Here is a 23383-nt window from a genome sequence, read left to right as displayed (position 1 = left end):
GAGCGACTTACAAATTGAATACCGTATTTTCCGCACTACAAGGCGCACCGGAGTATAAGCCGCAGCAGCTAAATTGAATGATATTGAATGATGTGTACATATATAAGCCGCACTGGACTATAAGCCGCAGGTGTTTTAATGTTTAATTACCATATGTAAGGGTTCGTGCACAGAGGGGATTGTCGGGAAAGAGACAAACTGTCTCGCTCTCGTAATGTCTGTCTGTCTTGCTCTCGTTCTGTCTCTCGTACCACTCTCGGTTCCACTTTTACTTTTGCGCGCTACCTGTCTCACTCTTTTCCGGCCTCCAGCTTTTCCTGCTGGAGCCCGCCGCTTAAAGGGGGGCGCGGAGCGGTCATAGAGCCCATAGTGTTAAAGTTGGTGGACTGTAACCTGTAAAATCCATAGATTTAGGAGGTCTTCTAGTGGCCGTTAGCTGTAAAAATCCATAGATTAGCTGCACCGTTATATAAGCCGCAGGGTCGAAAAATTTGGAAAAAGGCGCGGCTTATAGTCCGAAAATTACGGTACATTTTGTAATACATAGAAAACATAATGTAGAAAGGGTTGAGGGTGATGTTTAGATTTGTGTAAAGTGCTGCATCTGAAAGGGAGTGGAGTAGCAGTAGTGGTTGGAGCTGCTCTCAGCTGCAGGTGTGTAGGCCAGTCTGTCTTATCTAAAACACAGCATCAGACAGCATCCAGGGAGATGCAGCTCTCCTGCACACCTCAGACAGTTATGAAGCGTTTCAAGTTGCTTTCCCTTTGAATGACGGTGTAGTCTTTCATGCATTGGGATGATTGCTGCATATAAAAAGGTCTAGAAACCTGCATCGGAGTCCCTCGCCCGAGTTACACAGCTCTCAACTGGTGAAACACTTACTTAGTGATATGGGTTGGGACGCAATGACTAAGGAAAGGCAGACCCCACCAGTGGCAGTGCAAATTATTATAATTTTTTATAAATAATGATCTAACAAATCCAAGGTGACAACAGCGTGACTCTTTCAATTGTTCAATAGCTGATAATTTGAGATTTAAAAGCCACCAGGCCCTTGATACCTCTTGCTGCATATAGAACAGGGGATATAACACTTGTTCACCAAAGAACACATTACATGTGAGGGGACATGCATAAAATGAGGTCATACAACACAACTCTATAAATCAACCATTTACATCGGTTCCATTTATCTCAAAGGAAGATTACTCAAAAGACACATTATTGGCAGTCCATTCTGTCTTCAAAAGAAGCTGAGGGAATCCAATCCAAACGAAGCAGGTACTGTATATATGGGGTTTTCAGTAACATTTATTGATCATTTACACTGACAGGCTCCATGTGGAACAACCCATCAAAACTTCCTATGACAACCCAACCACTGGTACCTTAGCTAGTGAAGGTCTGGGAGTTTTAGTCCCACAAGTACTAAGAGTTAGCATTATGGTGTAAATACTACAGTATGCCGTCTAACCAAAGAGAAAGACAATCTCTGAGTTTTAAATTAGATTAACGAAATAGCAGCCCAACAACACTTTAATACAAGAGTTAGTCAATCTTCACATGGACGAACAACAGAAGGCAGCACTGAGGATTATTAAGGGGCTCTTTCAATATGCAATCATCTTCACGTTATGGACGGAGCAATAGAGTCAACACCAAATGAAAGAGTAGTGATGGTCATGGGGGAAATTGTATACTTGCTGGCTGATTTTCACACAGGTACACAAGCAGACACACACAGTCCACCAATAGTAACTTTGAATAAAGACAAAGTACAACCATGTATTCAGACATCCTTCAGCAGGTGTAGGATCTACAGCAAACAGAGAGAGAAAGAGAGAAGAACACTAGATTTACACCATACTGCTAACCATGTCCTTCAGGTGATGTTGGTTCCTCGTTAATCCGGCTGACGCAGGGTATTGTCGGATCTCCTCCAAGCTGGCAGATGTTCAGTGCGTGCCGCTACCTTGGCAGGGCCCGTACTACCCAGCATGCCTCAGAGGCGGCCTGGCGAGCGTTGCGGATGAGCAGAGAAACAGTGAGTGAGTGGAGATGCAATTCGATTTGATGCGTCGGTACGCTGTCTGGCTGGCTGCTTGTTCTCTAGTGCCTGCACTTTAAACATAGCGACCCGGACGGAGGAGGGGCTAGGGCGGCCCCTACCCCACCCGTCGTTCCCCTTCCTCTGGAGGGGGCGTGGCCAATCACTCACTTCCCCAGCCGCTGCTCACAGGAGGCGTAGTGCTGAAGGGCACTGAATAAGTCCTCATAGGAGACATCCACATGGGAGGGTAAGGAGCTGCAGGAGAGAGGGAGGATGTTAGAGACATATACTAGAGAGACACCTCTAGCCTACTTCAGATGGCTGTAGTTTATCTGCTAAATAATGTTGTTAAAATAGATACCAAGCAATAAGGGATCAACAGAAATGTCATGTTACATTTGTAAAAAGGCTCCCTGCAAATACAATTATGTACTTTACGATGGCTGTCTAAAAATGACCGAAAGCTGCTGCTTGAGCTACAGTCAAAGCAGTTCCAGTACTATACCGCCATCTAGTGTTTGGTAGAGGTAAGTCTAAACAGTCCTTCCAAATACAGTATATGTCAAATAAAATGTTGCTTTGTAAACACTGATTACATACAATAATGTGGGCCATTCTGACTGAACTTCATGACTGCCAAACAATGACACATGTCTAAAAATAGGATTTATGTAATTGTTAGTGATGCATCATCATTTGGTAAAGTCTAATTGCATATCTTATGTAGGCTGAACTGCAACATTTTCTCTATGTATTTCCATTATCTTTAAAATAGCACTACTACTTCTACTTGGTTACACAGCAGCATTTTTTAAAGTGTTGCAAATCGGTCAAGCCGGGAGATAAGTGAGGCAGCAGAGACAGGTTTACCAGTTAATTTCCACAGATGAAAACAGGCCCATATCAATTCTACTCAGGAGGTAAAGCATAGGTACGCACACACTTTCTCTGTCTCCCACACACACACACACACACACACACACACACACAGAGAGAGAGTGGCTATAAATCGGACAGGATTAAGAGAAGAACCTCTGTCATTCCTGTCCAGCTCTACAGAGCAGCAGCTCTCCAAGCAGTCTTCTACACATGAGTAAGGCAGCCTCATCTAATACACACACGCAATACTTACATGAACTCTGTCAGTCTGATGTGCCAAGGCAGGAACCCCAGGGTGCTTTCTACTGGGCCGAACTTCAGAACCAGGTCTGGATCTGGTGTACTCTTCGACTCTGCACAAACAGAGAGAGCATGGACAGAGGTAAATGAAAAACACAATCAATGGATATCTCACACAGTGGCCTCTGCGGAGCATTTAACCCTCGAGTCAATTTCTGCGGCCCTGCGGAAATCAAATTAGCATAATAAACAAAATCCCCATAAAAATCCACCTGTTTAAGCTAGATATCAGATTTTTTTTGCATGGGCTGCGTCTCAATCCACCGCATCTGCCAATGGCGGCATTCCGCATCTGCGGCGGAAGGTGGCTGAGCTACAGCGGTGTTTGTCAGACCATGAGACATCCCGAAAAATCTGTCTTCTCCCGAAAACGTCTGTAGCGTCCGAACGGTTTGGCCTACAAACTCTATGGAAAGATGACTCACGAACATGTCAGTTGTTTTGCTCTAAGACCCCCACAAGCGTCACGGGACTCATCTGAAGTCGATACCACCGATCTGCCAACTTCTGTCTGTAGCTTCCGAACGGTTTGGCCTCTCACGAGCATGTCGATTGTTTTGCTCTAGGACGCCCCCAAGACTTGCCTGAAGACAGCCCGGTACCAGTTTTAAAAAATGAATGGAAGTATACAGTGCCTTCAGAAAGTATTCACTTTTTCCACATTTTGTTGTGTTACAGCCTGAATTTAAAAACTGATACATTTAGATGTTTTGGTCACTGGCATACATACACATAATACCCCATAATGTCAAAGTGGAATTATGTTTTTCCAAATGTTCCCAAATTATTTACAAATGAAAAGCTGAAATGTCTTGAGTCAATAAGTATTCAACCCCTTTGTTATGTCAAGCCTAAATAAGTTCAGGAGTAAAACAATTTCCACCAGACACTGGGAGATGAATTCACCTTTCAGCAGGACAAAAACCTAAAACACATGGCCAAATCTACACTGGAGTTGCTTACCAAGAAGACAGTGAATGTTCCTGAGTGGCCGAGTTACAGTTTTGACTTAAATCTACTTGAAAATCTAAGGCAAGACCTGAAAATGGTTGTCTAGCAATGATCAACAACAAATTTGACAGAGTTGAAGAATTTTGGTGTGGAAAGCTCTTAGACACTTACCAAGAAAGACTCACAGCTGTAATCACTGCCAAAGGTGCTTCTACTGACTCAGGGGTGTGAATACTTATGTAAATGAGACAGTATTTCTGTATAACAAAAAATATATAAATTTGCTAACATTTCTAAAAACATGTTTTCACTTTGTCATTATGGGGTATTGTGTGTAGATGGGTCAAAAAAATATTAACAGAACCTTTAAAAAAAATACAAAACAATTATTAGATCAAACACTGAATTTATTACAAACACTTACTGCTATTATCCCATTGAAAAATTGAATAACTGATTCATACATGGAAAAACAGATAGTAAAAAAAAATCTAAAGGAACTTTGTATTGAAGTGTCTGTCCTATATCTGAGAGATATAAAAGAGATCAGGCTTATTTTTTGTTGTTGACATATTTAGGAGGTTGGTTTTCATAAGGACTGTTGAAAAGATTGAGAGAAACTAGCTATCTGAAATGACAGTTCAATTTCTTGAATGTTAGGCTGCATTTACACAAGCAGCCCAATTCTGATCTTTTTGTCACTAATTGGTCTTTTGATCAATTAGATCAGATCTTCTGCCAATAGTTTGGCCAAAAATCAGAATTGTGGTGCCTGTGTAAACGCAGCCTTACAGAACTACAGCAGCAGCTTGCCAAGCCCCTTAGATAGTGAGATGATTAGAGAGTCCCTTTCACTGTGCTACCCCTGGATCCTGACAGCTGTAGAGAGAGGGTCTCTGACATCTGACTGTACTGAAGAACAGCTGCACTTACTGGGCTTGAGAGGGAAACACACCATAACTTCACTGTACACTGGACTGGACTTAACTGCACAGAAGTGAACTCTGCTATCCTCTGTAGTTTATATTCTTTCTCATTAGTTTGTTCATACTCGTGCCTTGGGTCTCATCCATCATCTTCTACTGAGCGAGTGCAAATGGATATGTTCCACTGAAGTACTCGTGACGAGATTTAGAGCTGGTGAGGGTGATTAGTCTTAGCCAGGGACTAACGATGGGCAGAGCCGGGGTGGGCAGAGGGCTCAGGGAAAATAACCCACTTTGAGAGAAGAGCTCTCTCTGGCACAGACTCCCAGTGCTTCATGTTTCCTTCATCTTTTGATCAAACACTGTTGGAGCTAGTCTAACAGGGGGCTCCTTGACCTTTACTCAATCCCTTTCCTCCATCCTTGCTGAGCTTCAAATAGAGTGAAATGGCTACTCTGAACATCATGCCAAAGGAGAGCTGGTGAGCTAGACTTCACTGACTTTACTCCAGCTTGTAATACGGATATGATCAATATAATGTCTGTGGTTTATCCTGATAAGATAAAACAATTAAATAAAAGGTATTGTCCACCGCCAATAAATAACAGCACTAAGGACAACAGTGAGAACCAATGTCCTGTCCTCCTCCTGATCATGGAGCAGGGACCTCCTCCTCACCTCTGAGTAGAGAGTCAAGCACAGTGACGTTGATGTCTTTGGATGTCTTCTCCATCTGTTCCACAGCTCTACACAGCTGCTGTGCTGCCTGGACGATCCTCAGCTTCCCATCGTCGGGAGACAGCACATTCACCACCGACTGACACGACAGCACTGTGGACACACACAGGAATACGGTCATAATAAGACCACAAACACAAATACCGGTACTCAGGCACACACACAACCACAGTAATAACACCAATCATTGGTAAACGTGTCAGGTTTCTTTTTGACTAAAGGTCAGCAGGTGGTAACTTGGAAATCCTGCTTCACAATCCTGCTGTTGCGCTTGAATATCGCATTCATAAACAGGTGTTTTTTGGATTTGAAAACAATGACGAACAGGAATCACAATGAAGAACAGGATCATATCATTCATAAGTTATATTAGTGAATTATAGGGTCTCTGTGTGAACAGGAATTTATTTTTTACATTTGAGTCATTTAGCAGACGCTCTTATCCATAGGGTTAAGTGTCTTGCTCAAGGGCACAGACAGATTTTTCAGCTAGTCTGAGAACTTTTCGGTTTGCTAGGCTACCTGCTGCCCAATTTCCTTGGTGAAGAGAATTCTTCTGTGTTGTGTTCTCCATATGGTGGAAGTGTGACTGTATGTCATAACAGATTGACTTGCTCTGGGGATAAAGGTGGTGCCAAGAGCAGATGGCGAGTAAAACTACACAATAAATCTTAAAATCAGCCCATACAGGCTGGCTGCAGTCCACATTCCCTTTAATAAACACACGCCACAGAAGCTATAAACAAAAGCCTGGTGGAACTGGAATCCATCTAAAAATAATAATAAACTATAATCTTCATAATGAGTTTCAAACTTCATTCAATAAGTGATGAATTGTGAATATTGCACTCCAATGAAGCCTCAAAGTGTTTGTGTAGTATCCAATAGAATTGAATGATTTATTCATAAATGGTAATTAACAACCAAATAGCCTACACATAGGAGAGTTCTGAATGCTTCTCTGTTGTAGCCCTTCCAGCTTTTCAGGCTATGGTGTAAAATAGGCTTGTTGAAGTGATGTCCTTATTTTATTAGTTATCGTTAATGCAGTCTGTGTGCTTATCAATGCACAAGCACCCCCCCCTCCTATCAATAAATTAACATTTTCCAAAATAAAGTCATACACAAGTTTTGGTGTGCGTGAAGTTTCAAATGCATTCTGTCATTACTAAACGTGTAATGTGATAGGAATTTTAAAATGACTGTTTAACAAACAAAAAAACATTTGATTAGCCTAATAAAAATATTGAATCAGTAGTCTTCCTCAAATGAAGGGGATGATGATGCAATCTTTGCGAAAGGTAGGGAATCTGATTTCATTGGTCAACTCGTGGCTCAGACACTTAAAATGGAGTTAGCCCTAAGTTAGACCCTTTTCACACTATGATAGATTCTGTAGAGCAGGGTTCCCCAACTGGCGGCCCACGGCGGTTGTATTTGGCCCCTCCTGTTTTCAGCACATTTTGTTTTTCATGGTTGGACATAAAAGACTAAAAAACAGGAAATCAGCTCCAAGTTATTTACATTTTGGAAATCTGTTCCCAAGTATTCCCACACACAAGAGAGAGACATGATCGTTTCCAAGGTTTGAAATGATTATGTTTTAGTCAAATATTTGATCTGTTTGGGCTTCTTGCTGTCAATTTGCAGTCTACAAATTATTTATAATTATGTTCCGGCCCCCCGACCATCCGCTCAAGAAAAAAAACGGCCCGCTGCTAGTTGATGATCCCTGCTCTAAAGGCGTCGAGAGAATATCCTCAGCTATATATTTTTATACAATGTGAACTTGCTACGTCTCTACTGCTACCTCCAGAGGTAGAGTGCGACACTCGACCGACAGTTGCACCCCCTCAGAGCAGGGTAGTGTGAACAGATTTGTCTCGTTCAACCCAACACTCCTACAGTATAAATGGTAATAGCTGAGCAATAATTCTGAAACAGCTGAACTGTATAGACATTAGGGCTGTCCCCGACAAAAAAAAATCTTTGTCGACCGAGAGTCGTCTGTTCTTTCGAACCAATCGATTGGTCAAAATGTTAAAACATGTATTTTTCCATATATTGACACATCCTATGAGTTTTAATCAAATCAACTACATGCAGTGAGCTTGTCTGATGGTTTAAGCGCACTGTTTGATGAAATAATTAAGACACACAAATTACTAGAGGGAGTCCGACCATAATTGATCAGATTTTGCCGGGCCAGGCTCAGACTTGCTGCGCTGTTAGAAAAAAATGACAGCGAGTGACTGTGACAATAGCACCTAGGGCTGTCCACAACTAAAAACAATCTTGGTCGACCGAGAGTCGTCTGTTCTTTCGACCAATCGATAGGTCGACATTTTCTCACTTGTATTTTTATATTTATAGACACACCCTATGTTTGAATCAACTATATGTAGGCTACTGAGCTTGTCTGATGCTTTAAGCACTGCGATTAAAAATGAAGGCACACAAATTACTAAAGAGAGAGCGAGCCAGAGATCAATATAGCCTAACCAGAAGAACAAAAACCTGTTCCCGACCCTCCTCCCGCTGCTGCTGGCCTTCGCAGATTCTGCCATTATGCTCCTGAAGTTGCCGGTAATAGGCTACACCAGCGGTCAGCAACCTTTTGCATTTGGAGTGCCAAGTTATTGTACCGTTTCTACTGATCTGCGTCCCAGTTATTATTTTCATATGCACATTAAACGTGGAACAGTTTAATTTAATTTATAATATAGTCTTCATATCTCAAAATCAATGTCATGTGGTTAATCAAAATTCAATCTAAATGAAAATGACACAAATCTAAAAATAACTTATATTGCCATTGCCAATATGTAAAAATAGCCTACATAAAGCCAACAAAATAAAAACAATGCAGCCCACAGGTAGAAAATATCCTGATAAAAATAGATATCCTATAAATCACATTGGCTATGCATTGTCTGCAACAAACTTTAAACACTGCATCGACTATTGTATTAACTTGGTACAGCCCGGAAGCTCGTGCTAGCAAACATGCAACATTGTATGAAATATTTCCCAGCCAGTGAGCTACGGACAGACAGACACAGCTGTAGGCTATTTGCGCAAGGGATAAGAAGTAAAAAGACAATTAACATTGACAACTCGTAAACGTAATGAAATAAACCAAAACTTTTTTCTCACAAGTGCAGCCTAGGTTGTACGCTCTGTAAACAACGTGTCCACTCCTACAATTACAACGGTAAGACTTTAATAATAATATATTTAATGAATTAATTAACAGAAATTACCGTAACCAAACAAACATTGTAGATTAGAAATTATGGGAATTAACAGTAAATGTACTACTGGTGATACTGGTGTGCCATCACCTGCATTAAAGAATTCTCTGCAATGGATTAGTCCACTCAGACAGGAGTCTCGTTTTTATATATATATATTTGCCACTGCTCGACTAAAAAAATCTCAGTCGACCAACAGCCTACCGACAACAACTAATAACAACAAGATAACTAATGTAAAGCATATTGTGTCCATAATAAGTATACAGGTTATAGGTTGAGAGATTTTGTGAATCAGGAGTAAAAACAAACAAAATTGAAATATTGTCAAAATTGACTGTGTCCATAAAATGTATATAGTATGTATAAGCTGGAAGTAGAGGCCTAAGCATTGTTGTTCACTAGTTTACTCCAATTAGGGAAGGGGTGGTGGGGTTGGAAAGTAATAAAGGGAAATATATTTTTTTAAAGGATATGTACAGTGAGGGAAAAAAGTATTTGATCCCCTGCTGATTTTGTACGTTTGCCCACTAACAAAGAAATGACCAGTCTATAATTTTAATGGTAGGTTTATTTGAACAGTGAGACAGAATAACAACAAAAAAATCCAGAAAAACGCATGTCAAAAATGTTATGAATTGATTTGCATTTTAATGAGGGAAATAAGTATGACCCCCTCTCAATCAGAAAGATTTCTGGCTCCCAGGTGTCTTTCATACAGGTAACAAACTGAGATTAGGAGCACACTCTTAAATGGAGTGCTCCTAATCTCAGCTTGTTACCTGTATAAAAGACACCTGTCCACAGAAGCAATCAATCAATCAGATTCCAAACTCTCCACCATGGCCAAGACCAAAGAGCTCTCCAAGGATGTCAGGGACAAGATTGTAGACCTACACAAAGCTGGAATGGGCTACAAGACCATCGCCAAGCAGCTTGGTGAGAAGGGAATGGTAGAAACACAAAATAACTGTCAATCTCCCTCGGCCTGGGGCTCCATGCAAGTTCTCCCCTCGTGGAGTTGCAATGATCATGAGAACGGTGAGGAATCAGCCCAGAACTACACGGGAGGATCTTGTCAATTATCTCAAGGCAGCTGGGACCATAGTCACCAAGAAAACAATTGGTAACACACTACACCGTGAAGGACTGAAATCCTGCAGCGCCCGCAAGGTCCCCCTGCTCAAGAAAGCACATATACAGGCCCGTCTGAAGTTTGCCAATGAACATCTGAATGATTCAGAGGAGAACTGGGTGAAAGTGTTGTGGTCAGATGAGACCAAAATCGAGCTCTTTGGCATCAACTCAACTCGCCGTGTTTGGAGGAGGAGGAATGCTGCCTATGACCCCAAGAACACCATCCCCACCGTCAAACATGGAGGTGGAAACATTATGCTTTCGGGGTGTTTTTCTGTTAAGGGGACAAGACAACTTCACCGCATCAAAGGGACGATGGACGGCGCCATGTACTGTCAAATCTTGGGTGAGAACCTTCCCTTAGCCAGGGCATTGAAAATGGGTCGTGGATGGGTATTCCAGCATGACAATGACCCAAAACACACGGCCAAGGCAACAAAGGAGTGGCTCAAGAAGAAGCACATTAAGGTCCTGGAGTGGCCTAGCCAGTCTCCAGACCTTAATCCCATAGAAAATCTGTAGAGGGAGCTGAAGGTTCGAGTTGCCAAATGTCAGCCTCGAAACCTGAATGACTTGGAGAAGATCTGCAAAGAGGAGTGGGACAAAATCCCTCCTGAGATGTGTGCAAACCTGGTGGCCAACTACAAGAAACGTCTGACCTCTGATTACAAACAAGGGTTTTTCCACCAAGTACTAAGTCATGTTTTGCAGAGGGGTCAAATACTTATTTCCCTCATTAAAATTCAAATCAATTCATAACATTTTTGACATGTGTTTTTCTGGATTTTTTTGGTCGTTATTCTGTCTCTCACTGTTCTTCAAATAAACCTACCATTAAAATTAGACTGATCATGTCTTTGTCAGTGGGCAAACGTAAAAAATCAGCAGGGGATCAAATACTTTTCCCCCTCACTGTATATACAGTGGGGAGAACAAGTATTTGATACACTGCCGATTTTGCAGGTTTTCCTACTTACAAAGCATGTAGAGGTCTGTAATTTTATCATAGGTACACTTCAACTGTGAGAGACGGAATCTAAAACAAAAATCCTGAAAATCACATTGTATGATTTTTAAGTAATTAATTTGCATTTTATTGCATGACATAAGTATTTGATACATCAGAAAAGCAGAACTTAATATTTGGTACAGAAACCTTTGTTTGCAATTACAGAGGTCATACGTTTCCTGTAGGTCTTGACCAGGTTTGCACACACTGCAGCAGGGATTTTGGCCCACTCCTCCATACAGACCTTCTCCAGATCCTTCAGGTTTCGGGGCTGTCGCTGGGCAATACGGACTTTCAGCTCCCTCCAAAGACTTTCTATTGGGTTCAGGTCTGGAGACTGGCTAGGCCACTCCAGGACCTTGAGATGCTTCTTACGGAGCCACTCCTTAGTTGCCCTGGCTGTGTGTTTCGGGTCGTTGTCATGCTGGAAGACCCAGCCACGACCCTTCTTCAATGCTCTTACTGAGGGAAGGAGGTTGTTGGCCAAGATCTCGCGATACATGGCCCCATCCATCCTCCCCTCAATACGGTGCAGTCGTCCTGTCCCCTTTGCAGAAAAGCATCCCCAAAGAATGATGTTTCCACCTCCATGCTTCACGGTTGGGATGGTGTTCTTGGGGTTGTACTCATTGTTCTTCCGCCAAACACGGCGAGTGGAGTTTAGACCAAAAAGCTCTATTTTTGTCTCATCAGACCACATGACCTTCTCCCATTCCTCCTCTGGATCATCCAGATGGTCATTGGCAAACTTCGGACGGGCCTGGACATGCGCTGGCTTGAGCAGGGGGACCTTGCGTGCGCTGCAGGATTTTAATCCATGACGGCGTAGTGTGTTACTAATGGTTTTCAGACTGTGGTCCCAGCTCTCTTCAGGTCATTGACCAGGTCCTGCCATGTAGTTCTGGGCTGATCCCTCACCTTCCTCATGATCATTGATGCCCCACGAGGTGAGATCTTGCATGGAGCCCCAGACCGAGGGTGATTGACCGTCATCTTGAACTTCTTCTATTTTCTAATAATTGCGCCAACAGTTGTTGCCTTCTCACCAAGCTGCTTGCCTATTGTCCTGTAGCCCATCCCAGCCTTGTGCAGGTCTACAATTTTATCCCTGATGTCCTTACACAGCTCTCTGGTCTTGGCCATTGTGGAGAGGTTGGAGTCTGTTTGATTGAGTGTGTGGACAGGTGTCTTTTATACAGGTAACGAGTTCAAACAGGTGCAGTTAATACAGGTAATGAGTGGAGAACAGGAGGGCTTCTTAAAGAAAAACTAACACGTCTGTGAGAGCCGGAATTCTTACTGGTTGGTAGGTGATCAAATACTTATGCCATGCAATAAAATGCAAATGAATTACTTAAAAATCATACAATGTGATTTTCTGGATTCCGTCTCTCACAGTTGAAGTGTACCTATGATAAAAATTACAGACCTCTACATGCTTTGTAAGTAGGAAAACCTGCAAAATCGGCAGTGTATCAAATACTTGTTCTCCCCACTGTATGTATGTATATGTTTGTATATTCATATACATACACATATGTATGTATGTATGTATGTATGTATGTATGTATGTATATGTAATACATATATAATACACACACATTTATATATACACACATATACACATATATATATTTGCGAGGGAAAAAAACATATGGGGGATTGGAAGTGATGCAGACAATTACATTGATGGAAGTTACAATCTATCTGCAACATTAAAGCTGATCTACCCCCTCCCCCCAAAAAAAAGAAAACAGCCTATCGACCAAACAATCTACCAGTCGACTAAATGGGTTCAGCCCTACTAGTACCCGTTGTCTCTCTCCTCGCTGCTGCAGCGACCACCACATAACATCAACATTGTTTATCGCGCTGTCCGTGTTGCTGAAGCTGCAACATAATTACAGCCAATTCATGACTGAAAAGTTCTGTTACCGAAATCTTTCATTTGTTTAGGAAAAACATTTCCTATTCCCTCAACCCTTGCTCTCTTTACGTGACACGTGTGCATCGCATGCACGTGACGAATAGGGCCTGACCTATAGCATATCACAATCACATCAATAAATTGGTTATTGCGAACACCGTAACGCATGTGATGAGCAAAATGGATGCAGAAGACTTAACAAATTAACTGTAAACGGGGGAATGTTTACTGGTTGCACAGGTGGTAAAGGGAAAGTCAGAATGGAATAAAGTTGCCTAGTTGTGGAAAATACTGGAGATCAAGAAAAATAAGGTAAGGAGCAAGCGCTGTGTGCATATTATGTGTGCCAAACAGGTGCTGTTAGATTACAATATCATTTCTGACCGTTTGGAACAATGTAAACACAAAAATTATAAGCATGCCAGAGTGTGTAATATTTTTATTTTTTCTTCACCTTTATTACAGCAAAGACTAAAATCAGTTGCATTCATTCGTGAATGCAATTTCCAAAATGGAACAGTTTATTTATTATTTACGCTAATTATTCAAGGTTCGCTTTATTTTATTTTAAAACTAAAATCCTTGATTGCATTTTAAATCATGAATGACTCATATGTTGTGTGATGACACGATGAATGAATGAATGATTGATAGATACAGTACTGTAGCTTATATAAGTATTGAAATATAGGCCTAAGTAAGTTATGGTATTAAGACTAAACAGGATGTGCTCTTAGGCTTAAAGCTCGATGGTGGTTATACAAGGTTGCTATACTAAGCCTACTAATGATAACGACATTGCTTATTATAATAATAATAATAACAATAAGAAGATCAAGACAAATGAGGGTTATTATTATAATAAATATAATTTCTGACAATTTGGAACAGTGTAAACACTAAATAGTACCAGAGAAGCTGTTCTAAAACTAAATAAAAAAGTAAAGCCTTTATTACAGCATAGCGAACAGACAAACTTGTGAAATTGTTTATCCGACATGTTGTGGTTGGTGCTCACGAAATCAGTAGGCTATAAAACAAACACTCAAACAGGCAACAGAAGCAGGATCTGTCTTATTTCTGTAGATATACACTACCGGTCAAAGGTTTTAGAACACCTACTCATTCAAGGGTTTATATTTATTTTTACTATTTTCTACATTGTAGAATAATAGTGAAGACATCAAAACTATGAAATAACACACATGGAATCATGTAGTAACCAAAGAAGTAGCCACCCTTTGCCTTGATGACAGCTTTGCACACTCTTGGCATTCTCTAACCAGCTTCCTGAGGTAGTCACCTGGAATGGATTTCAATTAACAGGTGTGCCTTCTTAAAAGTTAATTTGTGGAATTTCTTTCCTTCTTAATGCGTTTGAGCCAATCAGTTGTGTTGTGACAAGGTGGGGGGTTTACAGAAGATAGCCCTATTTGGTAAAAGACCAAGTCCATATTATGGCAAGAACAGCTCAAATAAGCGAAGAGAAACAACAGTCCATCATTACTTTAAGACATGAAGGTCAGACAATACAGAACATTGAGGACGTTTGAAAGTTTCTTCAAGTGCAGTCGCAAAAACCATCAAGCGCTATGATGAAACTGGCTCTCATGAGGACCGCCACAGGAAAGGAAGACCCAGAGTTACCTCTGCTGCAGAGGATACGTTCATTAGAGTTAACTGCACCTCAGATTGCAGCCCAAATAAATGGTTCACATAGTTCAAGTAACATACATCAACTGTTCAGAGGAGACTGCGTGAATCAGGCCTTCATGGTAAAATTGCTGCAAAGAAACAACTACTAAAGGACACCAATAAGAAGAAGAGACTTGCTTGGGCCAAGAAACACGAGCAATGGACAATAGACCGGTGGAAAACTGTCCTTTGGTCTGGAGTCCAAATTGGAGATTTGCGGTTCCAACCGACGTGTCTTTGTGAGACGCAGAGTAGGTGAACGGATGATCTCCGCATGTGTGGTTCCCACCATGAAGCATGGAGGAGGTGGTGTGATGGTGCTTTGTTGGTGACACTGTCTGTGATTTATTTAGAATTCAAGGCACACTTAACCAGCATGGCTACCACAGCATTCTGCAACGATACGCCATCCCATCTGGTTTGCACTTAGTGGGACTATCATTTGTTTTTCAACAGGACAATGTTCCAACACACCTCCAGGCTGTGTAAGGGCTATTTGACCAAGAAGGAGAGTGATGGAGTGCTGCATCAGATGACCTGGCCTCCACAATCACCCGACCTCAACCCAATTGAGATGGTTTGGGATGAGTTGGACCGCAGAGTGAAGGAAAAGCAGCCAACAAGTGCTCAGCATATGTGGGAACGCCTTCAAGACTGTTGGAAAAGCATTCCAGGTGAAGCTGGTTGAGAGAATGCCAAGAGTGTGCAAAGCTGTTATCAAGGCAAAGGGTAGTTACTTTGAAGAATCTCAAATATAAAATATATTTTGATTTGTTTAACACTTTTTGGGTTACTACATGATTCCATGTGTGTTATTTCATAGTTTTGATGTCTTCACTATTATTCTACAATGTAGAAAATAGTCAAAATAAAGAAAAACCCTTGAATGAGTAGGTGTGTCCAAACTTTTAACTGGTACTGTATATATATTTTTTAAACCAGGATTATTGAAATTCTCCCGCGACCCCATTTTCATATCGGGCGACCCCACATGACGTCGCGACCCCTAGTTTGGGAACCACTGCTGTAGTTGTTATAGGCTGCAGTTGATCAGACTGAAACACAGATTAATTGTGCACAAGTTCACAAATCATGAGGCATTTCAATGTATTTATTTTTGGGGGTGGCGGGTATGGGCTTCCATATAAAAACAGCATGTCGCAACTCCCCAGTGAATTCACATATTTTATACCCAGTCGCAATTTGCTTTTACCACATGTAGGCCAAATGATTTGCATGATATTGATACAAAAATGAAGCCTGACTTGTAATGTTGTAAAGTAGGCTTACTGTATTTCTATATTCATATCAAGTCAAAAGTTATTTGTCACATGTGCCGAATACAACAGGTGTAGACATTACAGTGAAACGCTTACTTACAAGCCCTTAACCAACAATGCAGTTTTTTAAAAAGAAAATAAATAAAAAGTGTTAAGTAAAAAATAAATAAAATAACTATACAGGGGGGTAACCGGTACAGAGTCAATGTGCGGGGGCACCGGCTAGTCGAGGTAATTGAGGTAATATGTACATGTGGGTAGAGTTAAAGTGACTATGCATTTTACCTTTATTGTATGCACGTTTGTGAATGAGAGGGGTAGTAGGCTTAATCGTTCATTTTTGATAGGCTAATGTTGCTTGATGAAGACATGGTGTTAAAACTGTCCTTTTGAGGCTAAAATGTAATGAGTGTAGCATACAGACAAAAACATTTTTCCTTTATTGTCTGTACGTTTGTGAATTTTTGCATTATTCAAGAGTGTAATGTGGTTTGGTTCCATTTTTCAAATGTGTAATATAGTTATAATAGAAAAGTCGCTTGCATAGTTGAAGCATGCTGGCTAGTGGCTATACTGGGATATTTCATAGGGATATTTACGCTAAATGCCCTTTGCCAAGAGCCGAACCCTCTTGCGGCACATGATGTTCCGTTGCTAATGTGAATTGAAAAGTTAATGTACTTTAACACTGCCTCTCCTTCAACTTTCATCAATGAGAAAAGCCCCTTAGCCTGCCCGGGAGAAGGTTACTTCTGAAGGATTCGTTGGCATAAAAATGTACCTAGCTAAAAGGTGAGCTACTTTCGTGGTACCGGTTATCCCGAGTTGACCAAAGTTACTAACTCCTCAAACCACAAACTTAATATAGGGCTCAGTTCTTTAGACCAGCACTCCAAATCTGGGAAGCTTGATACATACGGCCCCTGGTGTTCAGTAGTTCAATTGTCTCACCTTGATGGTCCTGTTTGTCAGTGCCATTGTTGAGGAACTCTACAGAGTGCTGCTTGGAGCCTTCTAGACCCAGGAGCTCCTGCTGCTGCTTCAGGATCTCATCCATCAGCCTGGAGTTGTTCCTCCTGAACACACCTGAGAACCAAAAGGGATATGTGAGCAATCCAATAGCCTATATCATATGGGGGACGTACACCCAATCTCAACAACTGAAAGACAAGAAATACAAACATTTGCTGTCTTTTAGAGCAGAGATCTTAAATTAACATCATGATATAGCTAGTAAGGCTAGTCATTAGGGGTGAATAATGTGTCATATGGCAAATTGGCAGTGAGAGAGTGAGGACACCAGTCAGCAGACATTGAGGAAAAACACCACACCACCAAGCACTGAGACGGCCATCAAGAAGGATTAAACAATATTTTCCAACAACTAGCCTATGACCCAGTAGGAGTGGCTGTGGTGAAACAGGAATAGAAATACTATGTGTGTAACCTTTCAGTTAAGACAATTCCTTCTAAGCTCAAATAATTAATTAGCTGAAAAAGCCATTGGGCAAACCTTGAAAGCCTATTGAGGCTTCTCTGTCTGAAATCATCTATGTAGTTATACAACATTGTTAGATAGTTAATTAACAATAAAGTAGCTTTTGCACTGCAGAGGTTTCTCTAATGACAAGACATGTCATATTGGGGAGGAGGGCAGAGCCTAAAGACAATGTAAGCACCAGGAATATGATCTGTGTAGTCCCGTGTGGCTCAGTTGGTAGAGCATGGCACTTGCAATGCCAGGGTTGTGGGTTCGATTCCCACGGGGGACCAGTACAAACAAATATGAAAATGTATACACTCACTACTGTAAGTCGCTCTGGATAAGAGCGTCTGCTAAATGACTAAACTGTAAACTGAATGGATACTGATACAGGGAAGTATTACTCGTCTTTCACACTGAAATGGGGGGAGGGGGAAGATACATTAGTAAGCTGATATTGCATAAGTGGGCTGTTAGATTTCTGAAGCTATTTGACTATCAGAATGTATATTTTGTATAAGTTATCAAAGATATTTAAGCACCAAAATAGAAAAATTCACGACTTGCTTCATCTGATTACAAAAACAGATGGGTAGCTAGCACGTGACTGTCTGCTGGCGTTGTATTTAGCACTTCCTGGTGTGAATTTTTTATAAGTAATACAAATAATGAACACATTCTATAATCAAATGATATCTTACCGTGGTTATCGTACACACTGACATAAGATATGCCGACTGCCATGCACCACACGACAAGGTTGGCAATGTCTGTGATTCTCGGCTCCTCTTCCACTATCAACAAGCCGATATGGTCAGGCAGCTTCTCCAGAGATTTCCCATCCGCCCCCCAGCGATACCGACGACCAACGCGTTTACCGGGTGCTGGAACGAGATTTTTCTGTTTGGGAAACGAGAGAGCTATCGGCACAAGAACCGCTGTTAAGGCTCGTGACCATAGCCGCCCATTCCAATTCCGAAGGCGGATTCGGAACAAAGTGATAAGCGTTCTATGAATGTGGAGAAGGACATGTAGAACCCGCCACACGAACTCGTAAACGAGCGCCATTATGTAGCCCTCCTCGACAAAATCTCTAAATACAATAATTATCAGAAATGTATTGAGCGCTGCATTTCAAGTCTAGTAATGATGGCTGTACACTAATCTAGTACTGTGAGACATTTCGCTTCCTGCCAACATCACCGTTTGCCGGCTGCCATCTTCATCCAACCCTTACACTTTGAACCCGGAGATACACGTAGCTCAGTCGAGCTCAGTGATTGGACGAGTCAGCAAACATGAAATCATGCGAGATCTAGGGTTGCACTTTCTGTCGCGGCCTAGAGGTAATGTGCAGGTTTAGCACCCTAGAAGTGCAAGTCTGTCTGTGTATTCTACTTATACCTATTTACTCATGTATATTGCAGTGGCTGTTAATACAATAGTTCAATATTTTTTTTATAGGCTACACCGCTAAAGGTAACTTCCGTAGTAGTCAATGCCAAACTACACTAATACATGTTAAAACATTCAAAATACAAAAAATACCCAGTATGTTCAGCTAAACATGATATGCCCCCGCTACATCTATTTTCTCCAGCTAGGAATCATAATCATAATACTCCTCAGTGTCGGTCTGCTCCACTTGGTCCTCAGGTGTGGTTCCACACCTGTCTAGGGCCATCAGGTACGCTCTCCAGCTGTCCCCTGACACACTGACTGGCTAATTACACAGCTCGTTAGGGATCTCCACCCTCCTGGCCAGCAGGGTCCTCTTGACCCTCAGGAGCTCACAGCTGCCGTTCCAGGGATTCCCATCCAAGTAGATGGTCCTCAGCCAGGGCAACATGTCCAGGGTGATCTGGGGGAGGGAGGTCAGCTTGTTCCTCCGGAGGTTCAACACCTGCAGACACTTCAGGGACCTCAGCTCCTGCTCTTGGATGGCCTCAATGCAGTTCCCTTTCAAGTCCAGGTGGATCAGACTCTCTGGAAGCTCTCACCACAATAAGTGTTTATCTATTGCCTTTTGGTTTTATACTCAAATTTGTTTACCCAAAGACCTAGAATGTGGTCAGGCCACTATTCTACCAATGTATTGTACAAAGTATTAGTAATACTTAAGTGAATGTATAACACATATATAATGTTATTCAAGTGTGGTGTACCACTTAAAGTGCATTTAATTGATTCATTAATGTTATTACAATCATTAGTCTATAACATGCTACTGAAGCACCATATCAAAGGGATGAAATACATACATACCCATCTGGAATGGATGAGAGGAGGTTCTGTTCCAGTGCCAGGTTGGTTAAGTGAACGCTGTTCCTCAGAGCATTAGCTTCAAAGTTCCACATTGTGTTATTCTCCAGGAAGAGATGCTTCAGCTGTTTCATTCCAGACAGGTTCTGGAAGGTGACTTCCTGGATGGAGTTCTGACTGCAATCCAGTCTCTCCAGTTTGGGGCTCAGTCTACTGGAAAGCACCCTCAGGTGGTTTCTTGTAGCTCCAGCACTGTGAGGTTGGGAAGGCAAAGGCCACCATCCAAAGAAACCAACCTATTGTAGGACGTAGATAGAGACGTGAGGTTGCGGAGTTGGCCCATCTCTCGGTTCCTCAGTGCTCGTATTTGGTTCCTGTCCAAGTTCAGGTGGGACAGGGCGTGAGGGAGATTGTGTGGGAAACTTTATAGGAGGTTCCCTGGCAAACACAGTGTCATCAGGGACTGTAATGATGTGAAAAAGGCTGAGGGAAAAGAGGGGATCTTGTTGTTCCCCAAGCACAACAGATTCAGTCGGGGGAGTCTCAGAGCGACTTGCACCGTCTCAATCTTATCTCCATCCAGGTAAAGGCACTCCAACTTCACCAGGGTGGAGAGGGTGTTGGAATGCAGGTTGGTGATATGGTTGTTCTGAAGATCAAGCAGACGTAGTTTACTCAGCCCCTTAAAGACAGACTCCTGGAGGCCCACATTTAGTCTCCAAGCTTGGTGAGAGACCACAGGGGATCTGACGCAGTTTGTTCTTCTATAGATCCAGGCTTCTTAGTGCCCCCTGAGCCCTGAAAGCATTGGCCTCCACCACCTTCACAGGATGAAAGGATCACTTCCTCCAGCCCTGTCAGGCCAGATATGTCTCTACCCTGGAAAGGACAAACATATCAGGAGAAGATATGAACTAGTGTGCACCATTTATACAAACAATATGCTATTGATCATACAATGCATTCGGAAAGTATTCAGACCCCTTCTCTTTTTCCACATTTTGTTACGATACAGCCTTATTCTAAAATGTATTCAGACACTTTGCTATGAGACTCGAAATTGAGTTCAGGTGCATCCTGTTTCCATTGATCATCCTTGAGATGTTTCTACAACTTGATTGGAGTCCACCTATGGTATATTCAATTGATTGGACATGATTAGGAAAGGCACACACCTGTCTATATAAGGTCCCACAGTTGACAGTGCATGTCAGAGCAAAAACCAAGCCATGAGGTCGAAGGAATTGTCGAGGATTGTGTCGAGGCACAGATCTGGGGAAGGGTACCAAAACATTTCTGCAGCATTGAAGGTCACCAATAACACAGTGGCCTCCATCATTCTTAAATGGAAGAAGTTTGGAACCACCAAGACTCTTCCTAGAGCTGGCCACCCAGCCAAACTGAGCAATCGGGGGAGAAGGGCCTTGGTCAGGGAGGTGACCAAGAACCCGATGTTCACTCTGACAGAGCTCCAGAGTTCCTCTGTGGAGATGCGAGAACCTTCCAGAAGGACAACCATCTCTGCAGCACTCCACCAATCTGGCCTTTATGGTAGAGTGGCCAGACGGAAGCCACTCCTCAGTAAAAGGCACATGACAGCCCGCTTGGAGTTTGCCAAAAGGCACCTAAAGGACTCTCAGACCATGAGAAACAAGTTTCTCTGGTCTTATGAAACCAAGGTTGAACTCTTTGGCCTGAATGCCAAGTGTCACGTCTGGAGGAAACCAGGCACCGCTCATCACCTGGCCAATACCATCCCTACGGTGAAGCATGGTGGTGGCAGTATCATGCTGTGGGGATGTTTTTTAGTGGCAGGGACTGGGAGACTAGTCAGGATTGAGGGAAAGATGAACGGAGCAAAGTACAGAGAGATTCTTGATGAAAACCTGCTCCAGAGCACTCAGGACCTCAGACTGGGGCGAAGGTTCACCTTCTAACAGGACAACGACCCTAAGCACACAGCCAAGACAACGCAGGAGTGGCTTCGGGACAAGTCTCTGAATGTCCTTGAGTGGCCCAGCCAGAGCCCGGACTTGAACCCAATCAAACATCTCTGGAGAGACCTGAAAATAGCTGTGCAGCGACACTCCCCATCCAACCTGACAGAGCTTGAGAGGATCTGCAGAGAAGAATGGGAGAAACTCCCCAAATACAAGTGTGCCAAGCTTGTAGCGTCATAACCAAGAAGACTCAAGGCTGTAATCGCTGCCAAAGGTGCTTCAACAGAGTACTGAGTAAAGGGTCTGAATACTTATGTAAATGTCAGATCAGTTTTTTTTAAAAATACATTTTCAACAATTTCTTAAAAACCTGTTTTTGCTTTGTCATTATGGGGTATTGTGTGTAGATTGATGAGGGGGGGAAAAACGATTTAATTTATTTTAGAATAATAAGTGAAGGGGTCTGAATACTTTCTGAATGCACGGTATATTTCCACATTGAAGCCATGCAATTACTTAGAACAATGTTGACTGCAAACAGATTCAAGTTAACATATTTAGCAAAGATGGGATGGGTCTACATTTTGTTATTTTGTTTCTATAAGCTGTTTAACAAATTATAACGGACCAACATTGGAATTGGAGTTGATTCCAAGGCAATACATAAAATACCATAAATACACAACTTGAAGCAACCACATACAGTATTTAGCCATGGAGCATGTTCTGATTCGCCAGTGAGGGGCCAAGCCTTGACACACCCACAACTGGTTTATTCTGCAAAACCAAGCCCTCTTTGGTTGTGAAAATAGCTACAATATTTCTGACCCCCAAACCTCTAGCTCTACCACCAGCGCTTAGATTGACCATTGCGTTCGGTTTGTTCAGGGGTGCAACTTTCCCTGGTGACATGTCCCCTCCACATTCTGAAATGGCATTTTTGTCCCCCCCAGTTTTATCATTGGAATGTGATGCAAAACAAGGCAACTGTGTGCTTTAGGACCATGCGGACGCCTCCGAGCGGATGGGTAGGCTGTTTGGAGTGTTTATCCGACCAGATAAAAATATATATATAAAAAAAAGGTTATGACCCCCCACTTCTAAAACCAAAGTTGAGCCCCTGGGTTTGTTAATGATTGCAAATTATGTGACCCTCCCCTGGACTAAATTTTAAAATACTAACCTCCCCCTAACTCAAATTGAAAAAGCATTACCCTCCCCATTTTCCTCCAGGTAACAATTGTGTACATTTCTGTGAGCACTGTGTGAAGTGCTGAAAGATTAATTTTTAGAAGCAATATGCACAGGCATAAAAGTTGGCCTAATTTACTCAAACGTCTACTAAAATGAGACTTTGTCCTCATGTTTCTTAGCTATTTACATTTTTGTTCACAAGCTAGGTTGCTTTTCAATGTTTGAGTTTGCTTCCACTGCTAGCAAAAAGAGATATGTTGGCCTCTACTAGTGATATTCTCACAGCACAGGCACACCTGATGACTCAAGTGGCCCTGTTACCAAAGTAACCTTAAAAGGGCAGCTGAACATTGTTTT

At 42.1% G+C, this 23383-nt stretch overlaps 1 protein-coding gene across 1 annotated transcript; it reads right to left on the bottom strand.

Annotated features, from left to right (window-relative positions):
* Positions 1-1294: 1294 nt before the first annotated feature.
* Positions 1295-19062, bottom strand: nus1 (NUS1 dehydrodolichyl diphosphate synthase subunit). Its single transcript, XM_041860626.2, has 5 exons — positions 18332-19062; positions 17099-17233; positions 5786-5938; positions 3184-3283; positions 1295-2306 (listed from the first exon to the last, which is right to left on the bottom strand). Exons 1-5 carry the CDS (start codon positions 18696-18698, stop codon positions 2216-2218), a joined length of 846 nt encoding a protein of 281 aa, XP_041716560.1. The 5' UTR covers positions 18699-19062; the 3' UTR covers positions 1295-2215.
* Between the last annotated feature and the right edge of the window lie 4321 nt (positions 19063-23383).

Source organism: Coregonus clupeaformis, chromosome 33 (assembly GCF_020615455.1).
Source record: "Coregonus clupeaformis isolate EN_2021a chromosome 33, ASM2061545v1, whole genome shotgun sequence".
Classification (NCBI taxonomy): Eukaryota; Metazoa; Chordata; class Actinopteri; order Salmoniformes; family Salmonidae; genus Coregonus; species Coregonus clupeaformis.
Note: the sequence above shows the minus strand (reverse complement) of the source record. Positions and strands in the feature narration are given on the sequence as shown.